Below are 26,506 nucleotides of genomic sequence, written 5' to 3'. Positions count from 1 at the left end.
TATGACTATTAGGTGGCTCAGACCAACAGGCTGAGGGAAGCCCACAAAAGGGAAAGGCTAACATGGAGTGTGGATCAGCTTTGCAGAACTGCAATAAAGATATAAAAGGGAAAGGGTTGTATGGGTTATATATATTTTTTAAATAACAAGGGTCAGTGTTGGATAGTTCAGTGTAACATTTTGAGTTGAATTCATTTTGTTAAGCTTGAAAATATTAGAGGCTATGAGGTCCATAGACCAGAAATAAAATAATAAATCTTCTATCCAGTTTGCTTTTATATACACCTCTTTTGTACTTATATTTAAAATCTATATTGTATACACTTAACTATACCACCATATGTCAGTTTTCAAAACTATTTCAAACATATATGCAGTAACATATGTGCAATTCTTGGGCTGGCATAAAGTTTGTTTTCTTAAAGTATGAACTGTTAATTTGAAAACCAAATTCACTAAAAGATCATGGATCATGAAATTCAGAGTACTGACACTTTTAGATTCTTCATGTTTTATGGAAAAAAATCTTCACATTTGGTAATACATGCATTTATTTTTAATGCTTTATCTGGATTTTCTATCACATCTCTACCCCCTTTCCATTTCTATTTAAGACTTTAAGACATCTTGGCAAAGAGGAACAAAGAGACTTAATTCTTACTGAATATGAAACTCCTTAGGCCTGGATAATGTCTGTATTTTTGCTAAGTCTGGAAAGATGTAAGTTTTAGCCAACACTGGAACAGCTTGAGAAACTATTGAAATCATACACGTATTGTTTTGTCTCTTATGTAGGAAAGTAGTCCTGTGTGGCCTGGTTTTACTTGATGTGGTCCTAGTTAATCTGGTTGTCTGCTTGAGGTCTCTTGTGTTGACCTAAGGGAGGTTTGGGAAATATTCGTTAATATACCACGGTGTGAGAAGGATTTATTACAAACGCCATGTGTCATTAGTATAGGCATTCTTTCCTTGTAAATCAAATATTTTATATAAGAACACATCACAATAACTTGGATTCATTCCCTCATTTCCCTCTGAGTAAAATAAGAGACCCCCCTAAAAGGGTTCATCATAGAGGTGAACTGTGTGTCTGTTTTGAGACTCTTGCTTTCTGCCAAGATTTAAGTGAAGTCCTCTTTTAGTAGGGAAATATAAATGTGAACTAAGGATATAATTTTATCCATAATTAAATAAAAACATTATGGCAAATAATGTTTTGTTCTTCTCTACATCAAATAAATTGTTCAGTTGCTGAATGAAGGAAGATACTGTACAATGAGACTTGAGATTCTAAAGTCTTTTATTTTTTTTTACTTGCGAACAGTTAGAACAAATCTGGGAGTTTGAATATTGTGATATAACTGCTGACAGCCCACAGAATATTAACATTCAGCTGTATGTTTATTTCTGTTTGACTTTGTAAGTGCTATGTAATTAAATCTTTAGTTTGTAATTTCTTCTAATTTAATTGCATAAATTTGAAATTTTCCTAAGTATAGTTAAATTATTCACTACTAATATTACAAGGAAACACCACATCCTTTGTTTTTATCAAAGTTAAACACACATATGGTTTAGAGTCAAATAGTTCTACCAAGATTGTTATGAAAAACTACTGTCCTTGTCCCAATGCCCTCCTGCTAACTGTGCGACGACTACTTTCACCTCTTTTAGAATCTTTGTGTATTTATGGTCATAACTGTTCACAACATGCTTTTATTGCTCTTGCTGTACTTTTTAGCTTGGGGCATTATCTGTTGAATTCCACTATGGGAGATAAGGATTTAGCTTACTCTCACTACTTCCCTTCCTCACTACACACAAGCATGCTTCTCCTCGCTATCCTCTCATATGGTTATAGTATAATTTTGGAAGGATGAGTAACTAGTGTTTATATTCTTATAACCATGCAAACACAGCTGAGTCACATAGTATGTATATATTTATCACATTTTGTTTCCTGTATAACTTGTTGTTTTCTCTGGAGTTGTTTTTTCCTTCATATATGCACCCCTAATTCAACTCTAAATTCTCTTCAGCTTGTGTAAATCTCTTCCTAGTATGTTAGAATATATTAACTATTTTATTAATTTTTTCCTTTTGAAGAAACTTCGGAGTCTCTGATGTGGTGCAATCTAGACTGATTGCTTATAGCCTGCTTCACAGATATCATCTTGGGATTTTCCTTAACCATCATCTTGGGGATTCCTTCTGCCTCTAATTTGTGTTTAATATGCTTTTTCCTAGATTCCATCTTTTACTTTCTTTCTTCTTTTTTTAATTTATTCCCCTGTTCTGGTAGAGCATGTCCTTCAGTAACTTACTGAGAAAAGGTACACGAGATATATATTTTTGGGACACTACATGTGAGAAATGTCTTTATTCTTCTTCACAATTGACTGTTTTGGGTGGTCCTGAGTACTTTCTGAAGACTTTCTATAGCCATCCCCTCACTCTCACATTTCAGCCTCAGGCTGGGTCCTCCTGAAGCACTCACTACATCCAACCCTCTTAATTTCCTCTCTACTTCTTCTCCAGTACCCAGGTGGGTAGTGGAAGTCAGGAGCATGTGCAGAAGGGTATCTTGCCTTTCTCTGCACCCTCACCTTCAAAAGTTACCATGGGTGCCCATTGCTGGTATCTCATTTTTCTTTGTGATTGTCAAAGAAAACTAGAGCTGGACAGTAAAGTGGTAAAAGCAGATTTTTTTTTTAGGAATGATTCCTATAGGACAAAAGAGACCTCAGTTTAGAACTGAGCTCAATTTTAAAGTATGTAGCAAGTTGGGAATTTTAAAGATTGAGGATCAATATAGTCTTAATTTACTGTTTTCAAAGGGTATATAGGTTCTACTTTTGGCTGCCAATACTGGTAGAAAATGGTAGAACGCCAAGCCACACAAGAGGAGAAATTTTAAGGTAAGCTCTTGAGCTTACCTGAGAAATAGAAACAGGCAGATGAATTTATGTTCACAGCAGTGGACAAGTATAAAAGAGAAGCCCCCCAACACCACCAGCAAAACCCAACAAACAAAAAAAGAAAGAAGGCAAATTATAAGTATGGGAAGTTAACCTAGTTTGTTTGCTTCTAGTTTTGAGGAGGGGTTACAGGATCCCTAAGAATTTTGACTGAAGTCATAAATCCTCAGGAAATGAATTTTGAAATCAAGTGGAGGGCATTCTCTTATCTTTGAACAAATTAATAGTATACCCACTCCTTGTAATAGACTGATAATCCCCCCAAAAGATCTATAGTGAAATCAGAGAATATATGAGGAGTCTAAAATGGTCACGACAGAAGATGCCTGCCCATGGGAAGAAAAGAAACAATAGGGATCTATGGACACAAGTGCTGTGAGGAGATATGGCCATTTTCCTTTTACATCATGGATGGTATGAATAATATTGATAGTAAGAACACTGCCTTATTCTAAGATTTGGTGAGCAATGGGATTAGAAAATATCACCTTACCCAACTAGTTAGAAACTTATGGAACTGATTACTCTAAGAGGAAGTAGGGGTGGAAAATATAAATAACCTCAGAAATGATTTAACTAAGTTTGTGGATGACAGCTCCATAATAGGTTATTACAGGGAGCTAGGATGTTTTGGGTACACTCCTAACCTTTGAGGCTGACATCAAAGAACAGCCATTCTTCCCACAGCATGTCCCTTGGTGCCATCATCAGAATCCTGGACAGGAAGGAACATGAGTCTGATCCAGTGTGGCAAGATGCATTAGACACTGATCTGTGCCAGATTTGTGTGGGTTGTAAATTTAGGGTAAATTCCAATATGAGGGTTGTAAATTTCAATGAATGAAAACTTGAAAACCTTAACTTTTCTATTTCCTAATCTTTGTTAATTTTTCTTTATATAGTATACTCTTAAAGCTCGTTTTTCAACTTTTTGGAAGATCTCTTATATGTAGCCTTTACTTGACTAGGATGGTACTTTGTGACCTAGTAGTTTCCCATCCTGTAGGTTGAATAGGGTCAACTAATAACCTTGGAAAATAAATCTTACATCCTTGGAATTTCTTTTGCAAATTAACCCATTTTCAGTTTGTAGTTTGAGTGAAAGAAAAAAATGGAAAGATTCTACTTTAATTACGACTTTTGGTTTTTCTGATAGAAAGATACATAAAATTCCCCTTTGAATTGATTATAATCTATGTATAGGGAGGCACAAAGGTAGTTTTAGTGTTTTCAGGTACAGAGATTAATTTTCCTTATTACTTTTATTTTGGAGGGGGATGCTGTATTCAAAACTTCGATCTGAACACCTTAGATCAATGTGTAGGAATCATGGGGGAACTTGTTTTTAATACGGATTTGGATTCGGTATGTGCGGGGGAGGCTTGTGATCGTTCTTCGAGTGGGTGCTGCTACCGCGGGGCTGAGGACCACATTTTACATAGCAAGACTTGAAAGGGCTACTTGCTAATGTAGCCCTGTAGTTTGGAACACCAATCATGGTTTCAGCTTTCCCACTAAATGTTTTTGGAAAGTTTAGGGAATAATTAAAACAAATAACTTATATGAAGAGGATCCAAATACTACATTTATTTGGATGTTGAACTAATCTAGAAATTCCTTCTTTTCCACCTATTCTGAATTCTTCCCATCTCTCTTCCCTTTCCTTCTTGAATATTCCCATTCGGTATTGAAAAATGGGGACTAAATGACACAAATGTTTCTTGAGTCTATTAAATTTAAACACACACAAACACATGCACACACACGCTTCCAGTTCTGTCTACTTTGGCTAATTACTGGCAATAAAACTCAGTAAAGGGATTTAAGGATTATGAATGTTCTACTTGGAGGAAATTGTAATTAAGGTTATTAAGGCTTTTGGGTTTGTGTGTGTATTTTAAGCAAATTAGGAGTTTTATGTTTTTTAAAGAGACAGTAACTCTTCCCTGCCCAATTATGGCCTCCCCAGGGGTGCACATGCGCATGCAGTGCCCGTGGCGCAAAGGTACATGGCCTACTTTGTTCTTTCAGGTGAATCACTGTGTAAGTTACGAATGTCTTTTTTCTCAATTCCGTATGTGAAAGTCAGGATAACTAAAAGTAGAAACTAAGAAATGGAGAGAAATTGTCCATTATACTTTGCTACCAAAATTATTTTAAAAACCTAATGATTGTTTTAAATTCTTTAAAACATTTTAAGGCAGAATAATTGTCATTTACCTTTTATTTCCAAAATAGCTTTGTTTTCTATTAAAGTGATATGGGTTCGTTGCAAAACTTTATGAAATGCTGAACAGTATACAGAAAAAGATGGACTCATTCTATCTCTTTTCATTAACCATTGTTAATGCTTTGCATCTATATTTGTAAGATATTTTTCTGTGTATATGTAGAAGGTAGAAATTTCCTAAGATACACACCCCGGGGGTACAGCAAAGTCACTTTATTTTCTAAGCTTGAGTTTAGTGTCTATCTCAAGGCCTTGTTCTTCTTAGTAGTGGAAAATTAATCCTGGTAAATTCATATACTCATCAATTAAGTGTTTTTCCATTTTCATCACCAGATGAGCTCTGGCCTTCCCTCTTTCTCCATCCACCCACTTCTCAGCAAGGTTTGCATCAAGTTTGGGGAGAGGAAGCAGTGGAGGGCCTCTGTCATCCTGATGCCACTCTCCACTTCTGTGTGCGGTTAGCGTTGGTTTGACTCTTCCATGTCTAGCTCTGCATACCTTCTGTCAGGGCATGAATTCATGTCCACAAAGTCCACATCTTCTGTCCTGACTGTGAGGCTGTCCCTGGCCTGTGGTCTCTCTCCAACGTGTCTGAGCTCTTCTTGGATTGTGAGGTTATTTTGGATGTTTTCCTAGACTGCTTTGGGCTTGAGAGGCCTTCTCAGGCCCTTTCTGCCCCAAATGCCTCACTCCCATGTCTCCATCCCGAGGCTCTAAGTGTCCAGGTTGGAGGCACACACCTGGGCACTCCTACTTTCTTAGGTTTCACATATATCTTCTCTTCTGATTCCCTAATTTATCTGGACAGGATATGAATATGCTTTCGTGCAACCATTTCCCCCAAGGTTAGGGCATATGACTCTTTGTAGAGACCCACTCAACCTAAACTGAGTGTTCTCGTCTCCCTCCCTCCTACACCTCCAATTCATGAGGTCTTTATCCTATCTAAGCAGGTAATTGGCTCTGACAGTCTTTCATGCTTATTTAAGACAGAAACATTTTTCCTCTGTGAAATTTGTCTCCTGTTTTTGAAACTCAGAACTCACTGTCTCATAACGCAATGAAATTAAAGGAATGGGAAGGTTTTGTCTCTTCTAAGAGTTTTAAAATAGCATTTGGAAACTTAAAATTTGAGCATTTGCACTTCTTTCTTTGAGAAACTCTTCCCTGAGCCAGTGAACGCCACTTGTATATTTGAATAAAGAAAAACCTAAGGACTAAGAATGAACTTAAAAGAAAAAAGTCAGTTCATACTGCAGAATATCATGTCATGTATGATAATAATATAATGTGTGTAATACAATATGTGTAATATTATACACATGTGTTTTTAAATAGAGTCTTACATTATTTTTATAATCTGCCTTCTTACATTTTTCTATATGGAAAGAGCCTTCTTTGCATGTTAACTAACATTGCTGTGTATAATAAATGATCTTTAAAGTCAATATTTTAGATCTGATAAATTATTCAGTGTTCTGTTGATGGACATTTTGGCTCTTTACTATCTTTTCACCATTAAAACAAATGCTGTGATGTGAATTGTGTGTCTTTATGTATTTGTCCATTTCTTTCCATAGGATTTCTGAGAGTGACATTGCTGGGTCAAAGGAAAAGTATAATATTGCTAAACTATAGAAGATTTGTACTTATTTACATTACCGCCAGGAGTATATGAGGTTGTCATTTTCTAAATGCTTACTGATAGTTTTTAATCATCAATCTCCTAAACTTTAATATATCATGAAGTTGACTGCTTGTTTTAATTTGTATTTTTTGTCACTAGTAAGTTTGAACATATTTTCATGTACATTTTTCCATTTCTTTGATCAATTTTTAATAGTTTGTTTATATTCCCTACTTCCCCTTCTAAAAGGACCATTCTCCATGTTGACCTGCAAGTATTCAATATATACAAAAACATCTACCCTTTTTATGTGTGTTGCTATAATTTTTTCCAGTTTGTTCCTTTGTTTAGTAAGTATTTTCTTTACTGGTCTGACTTTGTCACACAGCCTTTCAGGAGATTCTTTCACTTTATTAACATAGATTTTAAAATAGGCAAACCATTTTACAAAGTGATTTTTTATTACATATGTGTGAAATTCGGGTACATTTAAATATGTTTATAATAGCTTAATTCTTGAATCTAATTTTGGTTTTCACTGATATTACTTAAATAGTAACATTATTTCTCTTTATGCCAACTGCTCTCTACTTAGGTTACAGTGAAAAAGCTGCTATTTCATGATTATAAATTCACAAAGAGAAAGTTGCACTGGTTTGTGAGATGATGTACACCTCCCAGTTAGTAAGTGAATTGAATGTTAGGAAAATGTTGTTCACAATAGCATGAACTTGAGCGTCTTGTCTCCTTTGTGGAAGGTGATCCCCGGAGGCCAGGTGGCTGCTTTGTGTGTGAAGTTGGTCATGTGTTAGACCATGGAGAGTGATGAGCTGAAGTGGACAGGGCATGTCTGTTTGATGCAGGCAACTGCCATACAGCTCAGTTGATAGTTATCAAGCAGGAATGTGGGCCATACCATATGATTATTCAAGAAAAAAGCAAGAAATCTGAATTTCCATTAAAAAATTTAGAGGAACAGATATGTTGTGAGTAAAACAAAGTACTTCTACAGACTGCATAGGGGCTCATGGTCATCAGGTAGGAGCCTTCGCTTTATATTTTTCTGAGGCAGAACTGCTTTATGTGAACAGTGTCCCCCAGAGCTGTGTAGAGTATAGCCATGTGTGGTGGCCCTAGAAATGCTTCTATACCACAATGATGGAATGATTTTCCCAGAGAGTAGCTAATGTCCCCCCTCCTCTATTCCCTTGGGGTGTATGGGCTTGCATGCACACGTCTGTGCATAGGTGTGTGCCTGTGTGTATGAGCCTAATGATTGGCTCTTATGGTGAGAAGACACCAAATGCCACATAATCTCTGTCTACTGTCTCCTTAGTTTCCTCTTTTGCTACAATCCTTTTTGAAATACGTTGCTCTCAGAATACTGTGAGTAAAAATGAAAAGAATAAAGAGGAAGAAACAGGTTTGTGCAATATCAAGTTCAGGATCCCTGAAGATGAAATTGGAGACTTAGTGATTACAAAGTAATTAGAAGAAGTATCTATTGACAAGAATTCTTGACAGATGTGTGCTTCTCATTTCATCACATCAGGAAGCACATGAGGCAGCTTGTCCCATTTTTGGTGATACTCAGTTTGATCCCTTGGTTAATGTGGATTCTGCCAAATCTCTTCATCATAAAGGGAACTTCCCCCTTTGGAATTAGTAAGTAATCTCTTGGGTGATATTTTTTCCCAATAAGCTTTCACCTAATGGTGTTAGGATGGTGATGATTCCTGCCTGAATTAAATTATCGTATTAATGATAGCAGAATGATCCATCTAATTATGTGGCCACAGTCATTCAAATGCAGATTGCAAGATATTCTACAAGACAGCTGGCCTGGACTCTAAAAATCTCAATGTCAAGAAAGACAAAAAATAATTGGGGAGGTGTTCTGAATTAAAGGGACTAAAGAAACAAACCAAATGCAATGCACAGTCCTTGATTGGTGTCTGGATAGATGGAAAGACATTTTTGGGATGGCTGATGAAGTATGAACATAAACACCATAAAATATTATTTTACCCATGATAAATTTTCTGACATCTGACAATGGTATTGTGATTATGTAAGAAAATGTCCTTATTCTCAGAAGGTGCATGCAGAAGAATTTCATGTGAAGTATTGTGGTGTCTGTAACTTACTTATAAGTAGTTTTCCAAATATGAGTGTGCTATTTCTATATCTTTCTATCTGTAGATCTGTGTGTATATAGACAGAGACATAGATGTAGATGTTGATATATAGATAGGGAGAGAAAGCAAGGGAAATTGTGATTTTTTAAAAATAATGAGGTTAATTTTGACAGGACTTGTTCTTATTGACATAAACACCATGATAGGTGTTTATAATAATTATTTTAAACTATAAATGCTTACAACTCTGGTGTTCTAAAGCCTCTTCTAAAATTTGGAGTTTTTAAAATTCAGTTTTCCCAACTTATTGAAAATCAGACATCAATTCATTTCCCTTCTTTAAAGCCCTCCATTTTTTTTTTCAGGAATCAATTTCTCAATATTAAAAAAAATAAAGATATATTCATTAGGGTCTTCTTGCTTATCTTATAGTCAATATTTTTTCCTTAAGCTGTGATTTTTTCCCTTTTCACTTTGAAGGTCTTTATTTTTAATAAATACAAAATGAAAGCAGAAAATAAGTTTTTCTACCTCTTTCATCTAGTATTACATTATATCTTAATAATTGGACTGAACAATTTCATCTTGTTAATTTTGCTCTAAAAAAAAAAAGTTCCCCATAAACCTTAGGAAAATTTAGCCTTCTTCACATTTCTTTGTGACTAACCTATTTTTCTCCTGAATGTATCCTTTTGTACATGTTGCTTAAAATGTTTGAATTCATCAGAGGACTTCCTATGAAACCTTATTGAATTCTAATAGAATATCATTCATTTCTTTTCCCATTGGGATTATGTAAGTAGATTCTTGTTTTGAAAATATCCTCTTAATTCCTCTTCTAACTTAGAAATGTTGGCTGCAAAGCCAAACCTGTATCCTTCCAAACTTAAAAAAAAATCCATTGTTGAAGTCTTGGATTTTACTTCTAGGGTCACAGTTTCTGTATATTCTACTCTTATAAACACCATGGTAACATCATAGTTTCCATATTCTCAGCAAATTCTTTCTTGTATCCAAGTTAAGTATTGAGTGGCTCTTTTTGCTATTGTCTGAAAGACAGATTGTCAATAAGATAGGCCAAGATTTATCAGACATACAAGGACAAAGAGTTCAGCATCCCCCAGTCCTGTGCAGACACCTGTGCCCGTACTAGTCCTCTCTTTGGGATATCCCTCTCCAACTGGCAAACTCCTGCTCCAACTGGCAACTCATCTTACCACCTATTTCTTAGCTCTTCCAGGATAAATTTGATCTCCTCCCTCTCTACCCCTAAGTACTTGGTAGCATGCACATAAAATGCAACTTAAAATCCACAGCACCTTAAAGGGCTGTCAGTGAACAAATCTAGGATAAGTTGAGCACAGATTACAGTAACAGATGATAATACACTGAATAAAATCTGCGATTCCCTACTGATATAAACAAACAAGCAGAGAACTAAATGAAGGAGAAGGGAAAGCTCTTCCTAACACTAGAACACCCCCTAATAAATGGAGAAGAATGATGGAGTTATAAAATCACCTTTGATAACCATCAGAAGAATAGTTGATTTAGGCAAGGATCACCAGTGGATGCCAAAACCAGTGTGTGGAAGTTTGAAGAACAGGATATGATATAGTTTCACTATATCTCCTCAAAAAAAAAAACTTCTTATAGAGGGAAAAATAGTGACTTTATAGTATAGAAACCTGACCGACACCACCTTAGTCAAGGGATCAAAGTTAATATCACCAGTAATGCATCCAAATTCATCAAGTGCCTCTTGACCTGCACGAGAAAAGGACATAACATCAATTCATACATAATCCCCAAAATGTGAGATCAGTCAGCCAAATAGATATTCTGTAAATAACTGATCTTCCAAAATGTCAAGCTCATGAAAGAGGAACTGTTCCAGATTAAAGGAGACTGAAGAAATAGTTCAACTTAATGCAATGCATAGTCTTGGATGGGAGTCTAGTCTAGGAAAATAGTAGATATAAGGGACATTATTGGGATAATTGAATATGGACTGGGGGTTAGAAAATAGTATTGGATCATATCAGTATGGCTGATGTTATAAGACAATGTCCTTGTTTTTGGAAATACATACTGTACACTGAAATTTAGAGGTAAAAGAGTGTAATGTCTACAACTTATACTCAAATGGTTCAGAAAAATAGTATATGCATACATTTATATACACATGCATAAGTGTAGGTATCTATATACACATCTATGTCTGTAAACATGCATACATACAGTTTTGCCACTTTTTTGAGAGTGACCAAACACTATTTACAGTTTTCCAGTAGTGCATATGGAGTTTGCTTTTGGCTTCTGAGGCTTGGAGGGAGTGAAGGAGAATTGTGGTTAGTGAGCAGGGGCAAACTGCTCTCAAACTCTTTGTGTTTGTCTGTCAGTCCAGCCTCTTCACTTTAGCGCATCCTTTAAAGTCTAGTTTTGCTCATTTGGATGGCGTACTGAGCCTTTCTAATTACATAGGTATTCTTGCTGTGTTACTTCAAAGGCCCCTTGTCCAGGACACGATTTGTCTTCAAAGACAGTGAGGAGAGTGGCCCATTTGCAGGAAATTGCATGGTTTGGGGGTGATGTTTTTTCTTTGAACTTGTCAATTGGAGTAAAGAGTCCTGGCTTTTTGCTGTGTGCCCTAACAGTTAAAGACTTTCCGTTTATAATTTTGAAGATTTCTCTTTAACCTCTGCCAGAAGAAACCTGTAACTCAGTTTCCCCCATTATCCTTTTTGTGGTATCAACAGTTTGACTCTGAAGTGTTTTTGTGGATGAGATCCTAATTTTGTTGGTTTATGAGACTTAATATAGCCCTAGTTATGTTAGGAAAGAGTTAGTATAGTACTCTTAGTGGCTAATCACCAAAAGGAATTTTGATTATTTTGCTGTAGCTAAAAACAGAGCACAGGGGCAGTGAGCAAATTACAAGGGTACAGTCTAATTTGAAAGAAAGTTCTCACAGTTTTAATCATGGTACAATGCATTTTTTCCCTAGGTGCTGTACATATATCTCTTAATGAGGAAATTAAAAGCATGGCTGTTGAAATCAGAAGTCAGAACTGTATTTAAATTTGTCACTAGCAAACTGTATGGCTTTGGAAAGGTTTCTTAAACTCTCTGATCTGTTTATTCACTTTTGATAAACAGAAATTATGAGTAATAAATATTACTTAGAATGTTTCCCCAAGTTCATTTTCTTTTCTTTCCCCACCCCCATTTTGACTTTTCTCTTTTTCATTTCTTCTTGTTCTGAATAGACATAACTTCTTAGAGCAAGAATGGTTAAGCAGCTAGATTTCAAACTGTGTCTAAGGTATTGATTGCTGCGAAGTTAGCAAACTGACAAAGCATGTTAAAATGAACTGTTGATAAATATCAAATACAGACAGTTGATTTAAAAATTACTGAGAACTAAATCTTGTGTAGGTCTGAAGATTTAGTAGTGAATCATTCTGATTTTTATTAGCATAAGTAGTATTTTACGCACAGCGACCTACACTGAGTATAATAAAGCTTTCACCTTTTTTTGCATTATAGTGTATTCCGGAATAATTGTTAAAACACATGGAGTCTTTAATCTGGTTAGTTATGGCACGGGTGGTTCTTGAGGGCTGTGTTTATGACACCAAATAAGCCATCCAGTTGGCTTTCCATTTATTGTTTTAAAATTAAAATCGTGAAATAAGCAGGAGTTAGTTTATATTCTATTAATCTTTGAATAGACAGGAAGGGGAGTTTTTCCTATAGGCAGTTGGGTAGGTCAGATGCTATGGGCACTTAAGTTACGGTACTTAGGAAGTATGCAAAACTATTTTGAAGTAGTGTTAGTATAAGAAGTATTTAAGTACTTTATGGAATAAAAATCTGGCTCTGTTTATGAGCAGTTTGCTTTTTTCTATTTAAATAATTGGATTATCTCCTTGTGTAAACATGGGACCATGTGAAAGTGGTGGTTTCACAATCTTCATAAATTTATCTATTTAGATCTGCTCATGTTGGAGTTACCATTAGCACCAATATTCTGTCAACATTTCCCCAGGGTCTTTTAAGTATGTTGTGAAAGTCCAAGCCAACCCTTGGCATGAGTAATCTATACTACACAGCAGTTTCTAGCCACAGCTTAGAGGATCCCATACATTATAACTTTACGCTTACTTTTCCTCTGGCATTAGAACAGTTTTATGGAGTAAATGTTTTTCTCTGTCACGGATTCAAGCAGGTGGCTTATTTTATACAACATAAAATATGAGTCTTCCCTTGTTTCAAAACGTCATATATCTTTGGGAAAATGAGCAATCTCAAACCATCTTATATTTTTCTCTGACTTCATCAACTAATTAATGTTAACTGGTGTTAGCAGTTGTAGAAGCTGAAGAGCTTATGATTCTGGTATTTTGCTCATGTTAATAGTTTAGTTTTGGGATGCGGGTGTTCTGACCCTTAATTGTATATATTTCCCTTTTACCTGTCAGAGTTAACATCTAGCATAGGAATATGCATTAAGATTTTTGTGTCAGAGTTTGTAGCGGGGGTGTGGAGGAAGAGGAATAATTCTTACAGGGCTTGGCTTCGACAGTGAGTGTTAATTATGAGAAATACTTCACCATTTGGGGAATTGTATATGCTAACTTGAGGGCTCATGATTTTAATTTTTTATTAGAGTTTATACATAGCTACTTTATCTTTTCTTGTGTCTTTTTACTTGACGTTGGGTGTTAATGACGTTTTGGAAAACCGTTTCTGGGTCCCATTTAATTCATTCAGATTCTTGTGTTCTACTTCATGTTTAGTTGATCAGTACATAGAACTGGCACATCAAAGTGCTCATTTCAACTTTCCTTGAGCTTCTCTCTGTGGTGCTGAACCCTGAGGATCAGGACCTGATGGATCCTGATTTAAAAAAAAAAAAAACACTTAAGTACCTTGCGTTGAATGTAGGATGTGCATTCAGAAGCTCTTTTGGGAAATCTCTGGCTCCTATCACCAGATGTGAGACCTGCATCTGCTTCAGCTGCTTATGTTTTGGGTGAAATATGTTAAAGGGATACTGTTTTGTCTCAAGGTAAAATGTGTGGAACCAAAGTAATTTTTCCTCTGATGATTGCAGTGACTGCTTTGGTACATTCTTTCAATTTCCTCCAGTTCTGGTAGACTCTCTTGAATATTAATGATGATGTGTTAAATTAGAAGGGGAATGGGTTTTATCATGTTCTGGATAGGTTCGTTGTGCCCTCAAACATACTTATGTAAGATTCCATCCACATTTATTTTGCAACCGTATCTTAGCTCATCATCTTTCCTTGACCTGCCCTTATTGAGTATTCTGGGCTTCCCTGAGACATCTTAGTTAATTTATACTTGAAGCATGCATGACACATGCCTCATCCAGACTTTCTGCTTCCTGTGATGTGTAAAAAAAAAATGAAATACCCCGTCCAGTTAACCACACTACAGCCATGGTTAATCGTGGTTGTAACTGTACTTCTGAGGTGCCAATCTATAAGGATTATGACTCATGTAGTGCTGGCACTGGCAAGTAATCAGGAACGTACAATTGTGGTCCTTTCCCTCATTTTTTCTGAAGATGTTAGCACTTCATGTGTTAAAATAAACCTGTAATCCTACTTAACTTTCTCCCTCCATATTTTAAAATCTAGTAGCTTTGAGTTTTTATACAGTGAGAAACACGCTTTGGTAGGAGCAGCAAAATCATCTGATTAAATTCCTTTAATCCTGATGTCATTAAGAATGTTCATCTCTAGAGATGATTTCAATATTTTGGGAGGCTTATAAATCTTTAGAAATACTATTTTCCTAAGGAATACTTCTGAAGATAAGGATATATCCATTCTTTCATTCCTAATTAACATGTTTTAGGTGGATAAACAATGGTATTAATTATCAACTAGTAACATTTTCAGGCAGCCAATTAATATGGGTTTCTCAAAGCTAGTACTTTGAGAAGTTAAAAGTTTTGTAAGCCTTTTTCCTAAAAATATTGGTATCTACTGAAGGACTCATGATAAAAGATAAAGAGATTCTGAGAAAATATGGTTTAATTCTACAGGTTATAAAATTTTGGAATTTTTGGCACATTTGACCTTTATTCTCAAAAGTTTTTCTAGACTAAGTTCATGTTATTTTACCTCCTCTAAAACTTTAATGGACATTTAGACATTTATCTCTGTCAAAGCTTTATTAACATTGTTAATTTTAACATCTATTTTCTAAGGCATAATGATTATAATGGTGAACATCCAGAGTGTTAACATTTGTTGTCTCTGCATCAAAGATCAGATTATTTTATTTTCTATAAATACTTACAATTTAATGTAAAACTAAGGAAAGTATCCTAAGATAGGCATTTCTCATTTTGGTCAAATCTTGTGTGGCTCCTTAATTCACGACCTTGATTGCTTAGTTGAGTTTGAGCTTGGGAGTATACATGATTACACATTTTTTTTTCCCCAGTGTTGCCAAGCTGTAGTGGAAGAATCTATGCCCGACTTGATTTGTATAGAGTCTGACATGCAAGTTCCCTGTCATTTGTGCCAGGGATAGGGTTTTGGTTTCTAAATATATATCTTGAATTTGGGATTGGGCAGAGATAAATATATTAGCAATTTTATAATAAGATTGATCAATGAAGTTAATAGTAGTTTTTCATTTTTAAAAAAGCTGTTGAACTTGTAACATTATTTAACCTGCAAATATGGAGTGAGGCTAAGATGCCAACAGCCCATTGTTCAGTCCCATTATTTTCAGGATTAGAAATCTGTACTCTTTGTCAGGAATGGATGCCTTCACCTAGCAGGAATTTAGATTTCTTCTTGTTTGGCAGGGCCTACTCCAGAAACAGGGGAACACTTTTAAAAAGTATTAGGAGTATATTAGAAACAGATGGGCCTTCAACACCTACATAAATTGTTCTATGGGATAAAACGTGAATAACTGGGTTTGATTTAACAAAGGATCAAACTTAAAATATCAGGATTCATGAAAAACCAAACTTACTTTGCAATTTAAGAGGAATACAAATCAGCTAATTAGAATCAAGAGTAAAGAGTTTTACTTATACTGTTTTTTTCTCCTTATATACTTAGTGATATAAGTAATTGTTACCTGGTTTATGCCTCATGATTTTGTTTTCTATATCTATATATTCCTTTCCCTGTCGGGGAGATATGTGTGGATTTGTGTTTATACCACTGTCTAGCACCTTTTTGAAGATTTTTAATGTTTTATGTGATATATTTCATCTTTAGAATTTTGGGTGGATCTAGATTTAGAAAAGTGTTTTGGTTGGAGTGATGAGGCTCTGGATCTCAGCAGGCTTTAGGGTTGGAAAAGTTGAAGCTTACGGGGAGAGCAAATAAACATGGTCATCAAAGCTGGGAATTAAGATTTGTTTATTCACCTGCACACTTGAATTAAATCTCATAGAAATAGGCAGAGCCATTTGACTTATTAAGATCCTGACAAAATAAATTACTCTAGTCATGCTTAAAGGTCTATTTTTGCCTGGCTTTAGATACAGAGATTGGTGTAGTCACCATATAACGGATGAAGAAGTTCTTGTTGAATTAAGCTATTGATTTACAACATAGAGGTGACTAGGATAGTTGACAGTGGACTACGGTTAATTAAACCAAAAAATCCATTTGAGGTTTGGGGCACAAAGCTTCAAATTGCCAAAATTACATATGTTCTTGTCCTTCAGTATTGAGGAGCATGGTTGAAGAAGATTGGGGGAAGGGAAGAGAGAGGGCTTAGGTTGGGTGTGGCTCACATCACTTTTGTTTTAAGAGAATTCCTCCAGTGTAGGGTTATAAAGATATCTAAGATATGGACTCAGTTAAGTATTCCCTATTTCATTTTCATTGTCAGTTAAGGTTCAGGTAAATAAAGCAATGCTTTATTGATTTTAAGAATACCTTTTAAAAAATGTAGAGTACAATTTGTTGACTCTGAAACCTTTGTGGTCAGGATGAAAGTTGGCTTCTGATACATAAAACAAAACAAAAAGCCTTTAATTTATGATGATTCTCTTAGCTCTGTAATTCTCTTTTCTCCATACTTCTTACTACAGAGTGTGATTTATAGTGATAAAGAGCTCTTGGTTTAACTTTTGAACTGAAAGTAAGTATAGCTTCAGTTTTACTTTGTGATGACTGTGGTACAGAGAATCTTCTCCTTAAACCATTTTGCTATGTATGTAGATCTTCCAAATTCTCCTTTTACTTATGAAGCTAAGTTTGGGATTTGGATAACCTTGATAGTACCTTTTCATATTTGTAGTTAAGTTGCAGAGCAGAAGGCAGCCAGTGAACTATTCTTAGATGTGCTGCAGAGGACCCTGCAGTGTGGGGCTGCCTTTGATGCAGCTCCAGCCAGCAGCTCCTGCCCTTGCTTTAGTCTCCTGGTTGCTCCTACATAAGGACTTTTTCTTTCACAAGAGAGTCATAAATTGCTTCCCCAAATATCATGCCACAGGGTCTTTGTTCTTAAGGTGGGTTATGTTCATAGGCAGCCCTGAAAATTAAAATGTGTTGGGTTCTCCCCAGTCACCACTTCCTCTGCCAAAGCCATTTCATCCATCATACAGCTGCTGAGTCTTCGTAGTTCTGTTCCTTTCATCCCGTGTTCTGCACCCTACCCACCCCACTCTCAGTTTTTACCTCTTCCTTACACAGAAGTTGGTCTGTATCCCAGTTTTTGAAACTTACATACTCACTCCTTACAACCTGCTCAGGACACGAATAACAAAATGTCAGAATAAAACCTCTTCAGTAGGCAGCTGGGGAAATTGTAAATAGTCTAACCTTATTTCCAGTTGGCTATGTGAAAATGCTTTATAAGTCATAATTATTTCATGAGAGTAAGGGATAACAGAAATCCTATGATGAAAATAAAAGCAGAAAAGCTGAGCCAACAATCGAACGTAGAGAAAGGTGTGTGGGGAGTTGGGGTACTATAACTGTCTAAGTGAGAAGTAATAAGGGCCTGACTTATGAGAAGATTAGTGGAAATTACAAGAGTGAGGGCTGGAATTAAATCTTTAGAAGGAGACATTATCATTAATCTAGAAGAGGAAGAAAACTTTCAGTAATGACCCAGCTACAGGAGTTGGGTGGACAAGAGACTGAGAATGAGGTCTTGAATTGAGGATCTGAAAACCAGTTGTGGTCTTCATAAAAGTAGTGTTGGGGATAATTACATGGGTGGGGATGGTAGCTTGAGGCTGCAGATAAAACTGACACTTCCAAGAAATATGAGTGATATTGGTCTGATTCATTGATATGAGAAGATGCTCACAACTTGATTGAAATTGAGCAAGTTATCATACTTCATGTAAAGTCTGATCACAGTTATGAAAAATACCAATTACATATTGTAAATATTGTATATGCGTACATATATAAAGGGGTATCTGGAAAGTTTGCCAAAATTTTATTAGGAATTCTGAGGAGGTGATTTTTCATCTGAATTGATTCTTTTTTGCTCCACAATTGCAGGTTTAAGAAAATAAGGTGGTAAATAAGAAATTAGTTGGGAAGCATAAATAGGTTTGCAAGCAAGAGAAAGTCTCTAACATAGATTCACTATGTAAATAAAAGCAGTTTTGAACAGTTGATAGAACAAAGTCCTGGAATAAATGAGAAGAAGTAGATCTTAATGCCCAATTCAAAAGGTCATCTTGGCCATGATTTCTGGTTCTGTGTGTCTTGGTTCTTCTTTGGCCCCTTCTCTGAAAGGTTAGACTAAGCCCTTGTTTGGAGATCTCTCTGGAAGAGAGGCTGCAAGAACAAGTCAGGGAGCCCAGGAGAAGTGGGGAGAGCATGTTGTGGAACTGAAACCTATATAGATCTGCCTCAAGTAGTTGTAAATATATTGGATATTAAATCATTATAAATAAGGACTGGTGTGGTATACAGCGTACTTTGTTGTATAGCTGCTAGTCTGAACACTGTCGGCTTGGTATTAATTTTACATGCAATAAAGATTATATGTAGGGCAAATAGGATGTAGTCTCAAAGCAGAAAGTTTCAAAACTTGATGAATTTTCTATTCCTTGTCTTATTTCTTTTGTGGGTTAACTCAATAAAATGAAGTCAGTGTGGCCTTAAGCTTATGACCTTACATGAATTTTTCATACTTTAGAAATTATACTAGGATTTCAGATTGTATCATTTCTGAATTTTATACCAGGGCTAGAAACAGAATTTGTTTTCTTTTAAATTACCATTTTTGTCACTAGCTGTAGTGAACTTCATAATGTTCATATATTTCAGATACTGTTTTTTCTTACATGCTTCTTATCTTTTTAATATTTATATCTTGTTTTGTGCCACAGTTCTTTAAGCCTGTTTTCTAGTTAAGTCCCTCTCCCAGTCTACCATTTAATTTGTCCTTAGAATTTTTTTGTTTTAGAATTTTAATTTATCTAATTTGCCCATTTTTTGATATTGCTTCTTCCCATGTGATTTCTAGTCATTTCATCTCTTCAAATACTCTAAAGATACTCATTTTAAAGTCATTTTCAGATGGTTCTGTTATTTCTGATTCTTTAGGTATGAAATCTCTTACTCAGACTGACTCTTCCTCATTGAGGTTTGCTTGCACATGTGATTTGTTCATTTTGATGTTAAGGTGGTTTCATGAAAGTCCCAGGTCTCAGGATTGTAGAAAATTTCTGTAGGGTTGTTTCATGCTTTTTTCTTTGTGGATTTTGCTGGATCTGGGCAAGTGTTTTATGTTAACCTCTTGACTTAGGGACCCCATACTACATTGATGATTTAAACTTGGATACCACACTTGGATGTCTCGTAGATGTGGGGTAGCTTTCTCTTATGTGTTATATTTTTCTCTCCTGTGCTCACGTTCTCTATGCCACAATCCAGGGTTGGAAACCTCTTCTCTGGCCAGCTGGAGTGGGGGCTTCTAGTGCTTTTTCTATGGACACACAAGTCTTTATGACTCCACTCTCCATAGAGACAAGCATCAGCTCTTTACATGCATATTTCTTTTCTTTTTTATATTGAAGCATAGTTGAGTTATGATAGTGTGTTAGTTTCAAGTTTATAGCAACGTGATTCTACATGCATATTTCTTGGTCTGGACTCAGGACCCTGCACTGAGGTTTGCCTCTGTCTGCTCTAGCATCTCCATGAGCCATTCAGTTTGAGCTTCCAGCCTCAACTCTGTCTCTGGGTTTCCTCTTTGTTTCTAAGTTTGGTTGTGTATTAACCATTTTTTTTTTTTTTGGAGGGTGGCAGAGGTTATTTTGTTTAGCATTTCTATGTGATTAAAGTAAAAGGACAAGAGACACTTGTCTTTTCAGCATGTTGCATTGACCAGAAGTCTGATCATATTCATATTTAAATGTATTTTGTCTTTTTTCTTTTACAGCTAGTTATGTATCAAATCCCATTTGCAAGGGATGCTTGTCTTGTTCAAAGGACAATGGGTGCAGCCGATGTCAACAGAAGTTATTCTTCTTTCTCCGAAGAGAAGGCATGCGCCAGTATGGAGAGTGCCTGCATTCCTGCCCATCCGGGTACTATGGACACCGAGCCCCAGATATGAACAGATGTGCAAGTGAGCAGTCAACTTTTGTCCACCCTATTTTATTGTTTATGCAACTTAGGGGGAGTTAAGTTGAAAATTTTGATTAAGAAAGAGTACAATTTTAATATGCTACAGAAATAGTTTAAGCTTAAACTTAAAAAAAATAAGTGAGGTGGTATAAGTACACTTTTATTTTATCTCTTGTATAGAAGTATATTGTATACACACACTTTTTAAGATTACCTAAGTATTTTTTCATAGCATGTATCTCAAACACAAGCATGGTAGGCAGATCTTTGTAAGGCATACTCACTCAGCACTTATCAAAAAATAAAGGGATTTAAATACCTTTATATTGGGAACATTCTCTTGAGCTTACCACAGTGTCTGTAGCTTCTTTTTCTCTTATACTTGAGTTTGTAATACTTGAATTAGTCTAATCTGTAATTTAATACATGAATTTAAAGCACCACTGCTGATAAAAGGTATAACTAAAATATTTAGTTTACTTCAAAGTATTCTAAGTTTAGCAACCACAAAAAGGTTATTAGGGAATGGCATTCTATACATAGGAATGCAAGTACAATTTTTTACCTTTTAGCCCAAAAATTCACTTCTCATTATAGAATTATTCTTAACTTCTGGGTAAATGGTAAAAATTGGAGTTTAAAAAAATGAGTAAGATACCAAAGGAATGGGGCCTCCCTGGTGGCGCAGTGGTTAAGAGTCCGCCTGCCGATGCAGGGGATACGGGTTCGTGCCCCGGTCTGGGAGGATCCCATATGCCACGGAGCGGCTGGGCCCGTGAGCCATGGCCGCTGGGCCTGCGCATCCGGAGCCTGTGCTCCGCAACGGGAGAGGCCACAACAGTGAGAGGCCCGCATACCGCAAAAAAAAAAAAAAAAAAAAGATACCAAAGAAATGTCCCCCTTTTTAAGGAGCTCAAATTTTAGGGGATAGAAGGAGAAAAAAGGGGAACATGGAATGAAATGACAGATGGGTAAGATGTTTAATCATAATTCAATACACTAAGTACTAGATCAGCAGGCAACTGGTATGTTATGGGAGTGATTTAATTATCTCCAATGAACACACTATGTGCATGACTATTAAATCAGCTGAGGTCTTTAGGTAAGAAGAGAGTTTGAATTTTATCATCCAAGGACAATGTTATTTTGGAAGAAGGCAGAACTACTAGAGGAAGGTTATATAGAATCTGGGAAGAAGAAGCGACACGTTTGTAACAATAATGTGTTTGGGAAACAAGAAGTCTGCTTTGGGGATGCTATTGGCATCTTGGCAAGGCAATTTGGCCTGCATTGCTGGACATTTAACATTCTTAGTCCCTTCTCATTAAATCTTCTTCATTCCCCCAAATCACTGTGACAATAAAAAATGTCCCTAAAAATTTCCAGATGCCTCCTAGGGGAGCAGTACCATCCCTGGAGAACCACTGAGTAGTAGCTGCTTAGTGTGAGGTGTGGTTGGAATTGAAGGTGAAAAGGGAGGCTTGAGTGCAAATGATAAAAGTCTTGAGTGCAATGTTAAGAAGTCTGGATATTATCTGAGGGTTCTGAGCAGACAGTGAATTAAAGCAATTGCTTTATTTAAGATAATTCTTGCAGAAGTGCAGGAAGTGAATTGGAGAAGGCTATTGTAACAATTGCAGATGAGTAATTGTGTTCTGATGAAAGGTTTTGGGTAATGAATTCCAGAGACTTTTAAAATAGAATCAATGAGACTTAGTAAGTAACTAATTTCACAGAATAAAGAGAGAATCAAATTTGATACTAAGGTTTCTAGCTAAGGTGACTAGGTGAATAGTTTTGCCATTAGCAAGATAGAGACATATGGATTTAGAGGAGATTTGTATGAACTTCCATTTTATGGAATTGTTTGGATTAATAACTAGAGGGGTACGGCTCCCCCAGAGTCTCAATAGATTATTGGTCATTGTTTTCAAATATGTACCTTATCCTTAAGGTGCATGATTTGGACTAGCTAGTAATGTGCATCCTCATAGTTTTTGAACCTTCATAGGAGGATGTGTCCATCTTGAAATGGATTCCTCTTCAGATTGCTTTAGACCACCTATGGGGGGTGGTGGATTTGAGCCCATGAATATTCTGCGTGTTTTTTATTCCAGACTATCAGTGCACAAGGAAGATAAGAGTGTAGATAGCTCCAGGCATTTATTCCAAGTTCTATGCCTAGCACTCTACACAATGTGTATGGACAATAGGGTGACCATATAATTTATTACTCTACCTGGGACATTGGGGATTGAAAGTGGCTGCTGTTAGTAACTATGCAGGGACATTGGGTGTAAAGAAGGGCTGTCCTGGGCAAACTGGAATGGGTGGTCATTCAGCAATACCTCATAGTCTTATCAACAGGGTCTTCCTTAGAGAGATACCCCAAGGCAGGGCTTAACACAAATATTTTGGTTAAGTTGATCCCTTTTCTCAGAAATGGAGAGGAGAGCAATGACTGTAAATCAGCCTTGGAAAGAGAATCTACATGTGAAAATGGGTTTGCTATGGTTATACTTATCGTAAGTGAATGCAATCGATGTTGCAGTTCACTGACCTAGAAATCATTACTTATCTGGTACAAGTGGGAAGTGCTTATTAACAAGGCTCCTTGAAGCAAAGTGAAAGTGGAAAATTATTTCTTAATTCTCAGTATATGACTTCAGATGATTATGGTTCATTCTTAGTAATATTGGCTCTTTTTCATAGATGCTTGAAATATATTGCATTGTTCTTTGTATTCCATACAGAAGATGACACAGATTTAAATTGGAAAAGCTATCACAAACTTAGAATTTGAAATCATATTGACTTTTTGTTTTAGAAGGTTAATGCTAGACAGTAGAGAAGATTAGACTTCAAGCAACAGTAGCTTTAAAAAATCCTCTAAGTGAAACTTGCTCATCTATTTCCTAATCACTAAAGTAAGATTTCATTGTAAAGAAAAACCTTTCTTCCAAAGGAAGACTTGCTCTATAAAATGTTGGCTGAGGTTGGCTTCTTGGTCCACACAGTGTGGATCTTATAAAATTCAAACATGCTTATTAAAAACCAATTCAATAATCATTTGCGGCATAGTGTGGAAAAAAACATACTACAACACTGAGTTGCCATTGTCTCTGATACTGTTAGGTGAGATTTCTCTCATATTTTCTTTCTCATTCATTGATAAACTCATTTACATGAAAAAGCTTAATTTTAAAAATTGTTATACATATTCCTTGCAGAAAGCTTGGAAAGTACATAGAACTTTAAAAAAATAAAAAGCAAAAACAAAAATAAATACTACTCAGAGATAACAAAAGTCAACATTTCGGCTTCTATTCTTTTTTATAATCACACCTGTATATATATACAATAATATTTATTGCTCAAATTAACACTTAAATTTAGCTAGGAATTATAATTTTCTCTAGATAATTTTAAAATTTTATTGGGATATAGTTGATTTACAGTGTTGTGTTACTTTCAGGTGTACAGTAAAGTGATTCAATTATACATATGTATCTATTTTTTCAGATTCTTTTCCCTTATAGGTTATTACAAAATATTGAGTATAGTTCCCTGCGCTATACAGTAGGTCCTTATTGGTTATCTACTTTATGTATTAGCATGTATATATTCATCCCAAACTCATAATTTATTCCTTCCCACCCTTTTCCCTTTGGTAACCATAAGTTTGTTTTCTATGTCTGTGGGTCTATTTCTGTTTTGTATATAATTTCATTTGTATCTTTTTTTTTTTTTTACATTCCACATATAAGTGATATCATATGATATTTGTCTTTCTCAGTCGGGCTTACTTCACTCAGTATGACCATCTCTAGGTCCATCCATGCAAATGGCATTATTTTGTTCTTTTTTATGGCTGAGTAATATTCTGGCTTCTATTCTTGACATTTTGTTTCTGTGCATATTTATGTCTTTCTTTCCTTACAAATGAGTCATCATTCTGTTTTGTAACTTGTTTTAATTTAATGAATTATGAGCATTTTTTCATGTCATTAATTATGACTGCATGTTTTCTACTGAATGGATATACCATAATAATCTGGCTAATTATTTGTGGGAAATTTGCTTTTAGTTTTCACCACTATAAGCAATTATATGAAGAATTTCCTTGTGTACAGATTCTTTTGCTTATACACACATGTATAGTTTTACATGTTTTTTCTGATTTATTTTCATAAGATAAGCTTTTAAACATAGCGTATTTTTCCAGCTTTACTGAGATATAATTGAGATACAAGCATAAAATATATTTTATAGACTTTTGATATATATTGCCAAATGGCCTTCTGAGAAAGTCGTACTCGTTCATGTCTTTACTAATAGCAGACATTTTCCCTTGCATCTCACCAACACTGGGTATTAATGGATAAAAAGGATAAAATGGATAAAAAGGATATGGACAAAATGGACAAAAAGGATAAATTTTTTTTTGTTTTAATATGCTTTTCTTTGATACAAATTAAGGTAAACATTTATTTTTCTCATGAATATTGGCATTGCAGAATATTTACCAGAATCCTTGGCCTTCTTTTTTCCTCTAATTGCACAACTATTTTCTTAGTAACATAAATAAAAACCTTCAAGTGAAGGACAACACAGAATATGTTCACAGATCATAAATGGAGCATTCAATGAATTATCATAAAGTGGACACACATATGTTACCACCACTCAAGAAGAAATGTTAACAGTACCCCAAGAACCCTCAATATATCCTTCCCAATCACTCCCCTTTCTCCTTCAACAAAACTGCTATCCTGACTTGTAACCAAAACCATATAGAAGGTTATTCATGATGGCACTAATCATACTAGTTACAAATTGGAAACAACTCAAATGTCCAAACAATAGAGTATTTTAAAAAGTATATATAGAAGTAGAGATGAACTACTGCAATATGAAGCATCATAAATAAATCTCACAATATAACATTGGGTGAAAGAGGCTATAAAATAATATATACATTTACATACTTTTCAAAAATAGGTAAAATTAATCTATGGTGCTAGATGGCAGGATTGTGGTTTTTACTGATGTGCATTTATTGAACACCTACTATGTGCTGACTTTGGTACTAGATACCTGGAGATACAATAATGAGTAATAACTAGTTTCTGTCCTTGAGTTGCTTATGGCATAGTGCAGTGACATTCTACCAGGGGTGATTTTGCCCATTCGGGAACACTTTGGTAGTGTTTGGAGACATTTTGGTTAATACAAGTAGAGGTGTGCTACTGGTTTCTGGTAGACAAAGGCCATGGGTACCACTCAACGTTCTACAGTGCAGAGGACAGCCTCCTGCAGCAAAGAATTATCTGGCCCAAAATGTCAGTAGTTTTGAGGTTGAGAAAGCCTGGTCTAGTGGAAAGACAGATAGTTAAGTAAAGTGTATTATGTGGTAAATGCTGCTAACTATTTAGCTTCCATTCTGTGCCAGCTACTCTATTAAATGACCTTTTCTCATTTTATTTTTCAGATAAGTGTGGAAAGTAGATTATGGTGTTTCTATTTTATGGATGAAGTTACCACCTAAGTAAAATGCACTATCTAATGGTTGGGTGGATTTCAGCAATGAAGGAGCTGCCACTTAAAAAAAACCTGTGGGTGTTTGCAGAATTATTAGGATTAGGTATTATAGGTAGAAAAAAGGAAAAGAAAAACACATGGAAAAGTATGGATATGCACAAAAAAATCATTCATTGTGAAGTAAGATGCAGGTGGTTGAGTGCAGTTCCACTGTAAAATCAGAAAACTAAAAAACCAGTTAGGTTGGTGGGGACTAGGTCATTGCAGACCTTATGTGCTAAATTTAGGTAGTAGAAACATCCTGAAAGCCACAAGTAGTCAACGAAGCATCACAAGTAAGGGAATGATAAAGGTTACAGTTTTTGGAAATATTTTTCTTTTAG

The 26,506-nt window shown here is 35.6% G+C and overlaps 1 protein-coding gene across 3 annotated transcripts in view; it reads left to right on the top strand.

The window, feature by feature from the left end:
* RSPO2 (R-spondin 2) overlaps positions 1-26,506 on the top strand; it is a 158,606-nt gene that overhangs the window by 53,361 nt on the left and 78,739 nt on the right. For 2 of the 3 annotated variants that reach the window (XM_060116204.1, XM_060116203.1), the window contains one exon: positions 20,395-20,583. The exons of the other annotated variant lie outside the window; for it this stretch is intronic. In XM_060116204.1, the coding sequence (XP_059972187.1) occupies positions 20,395-20,583 (189 nt within the window). The remainder of the gene's footprint in view (positions 1-20,394; positions 20,584-26,506) is intronic. 3 annotated transcript variants of the gene reach the window in all.

The sequence above is a fragment of the Mesoplodon densirostris genome, chromosome 13, assembly GCF_025265405.1.
Source record: "Mesoplodon densirostris isolate mMesDen1 chromosome 13, mMesDen1 primary haplotype, whole genome shotgun sequence".
In the NCBI taxonomy this organism is placed as follows: Eukaryota; Metazoa; Chordata; class Mammalia; order Artiodactyla; family Ziphiidae; genus Mesoplodon; species Mesoplodon densirostris.
This window is presented reverse-complemented; position numbering and strand designations above follow the sequence as displayed.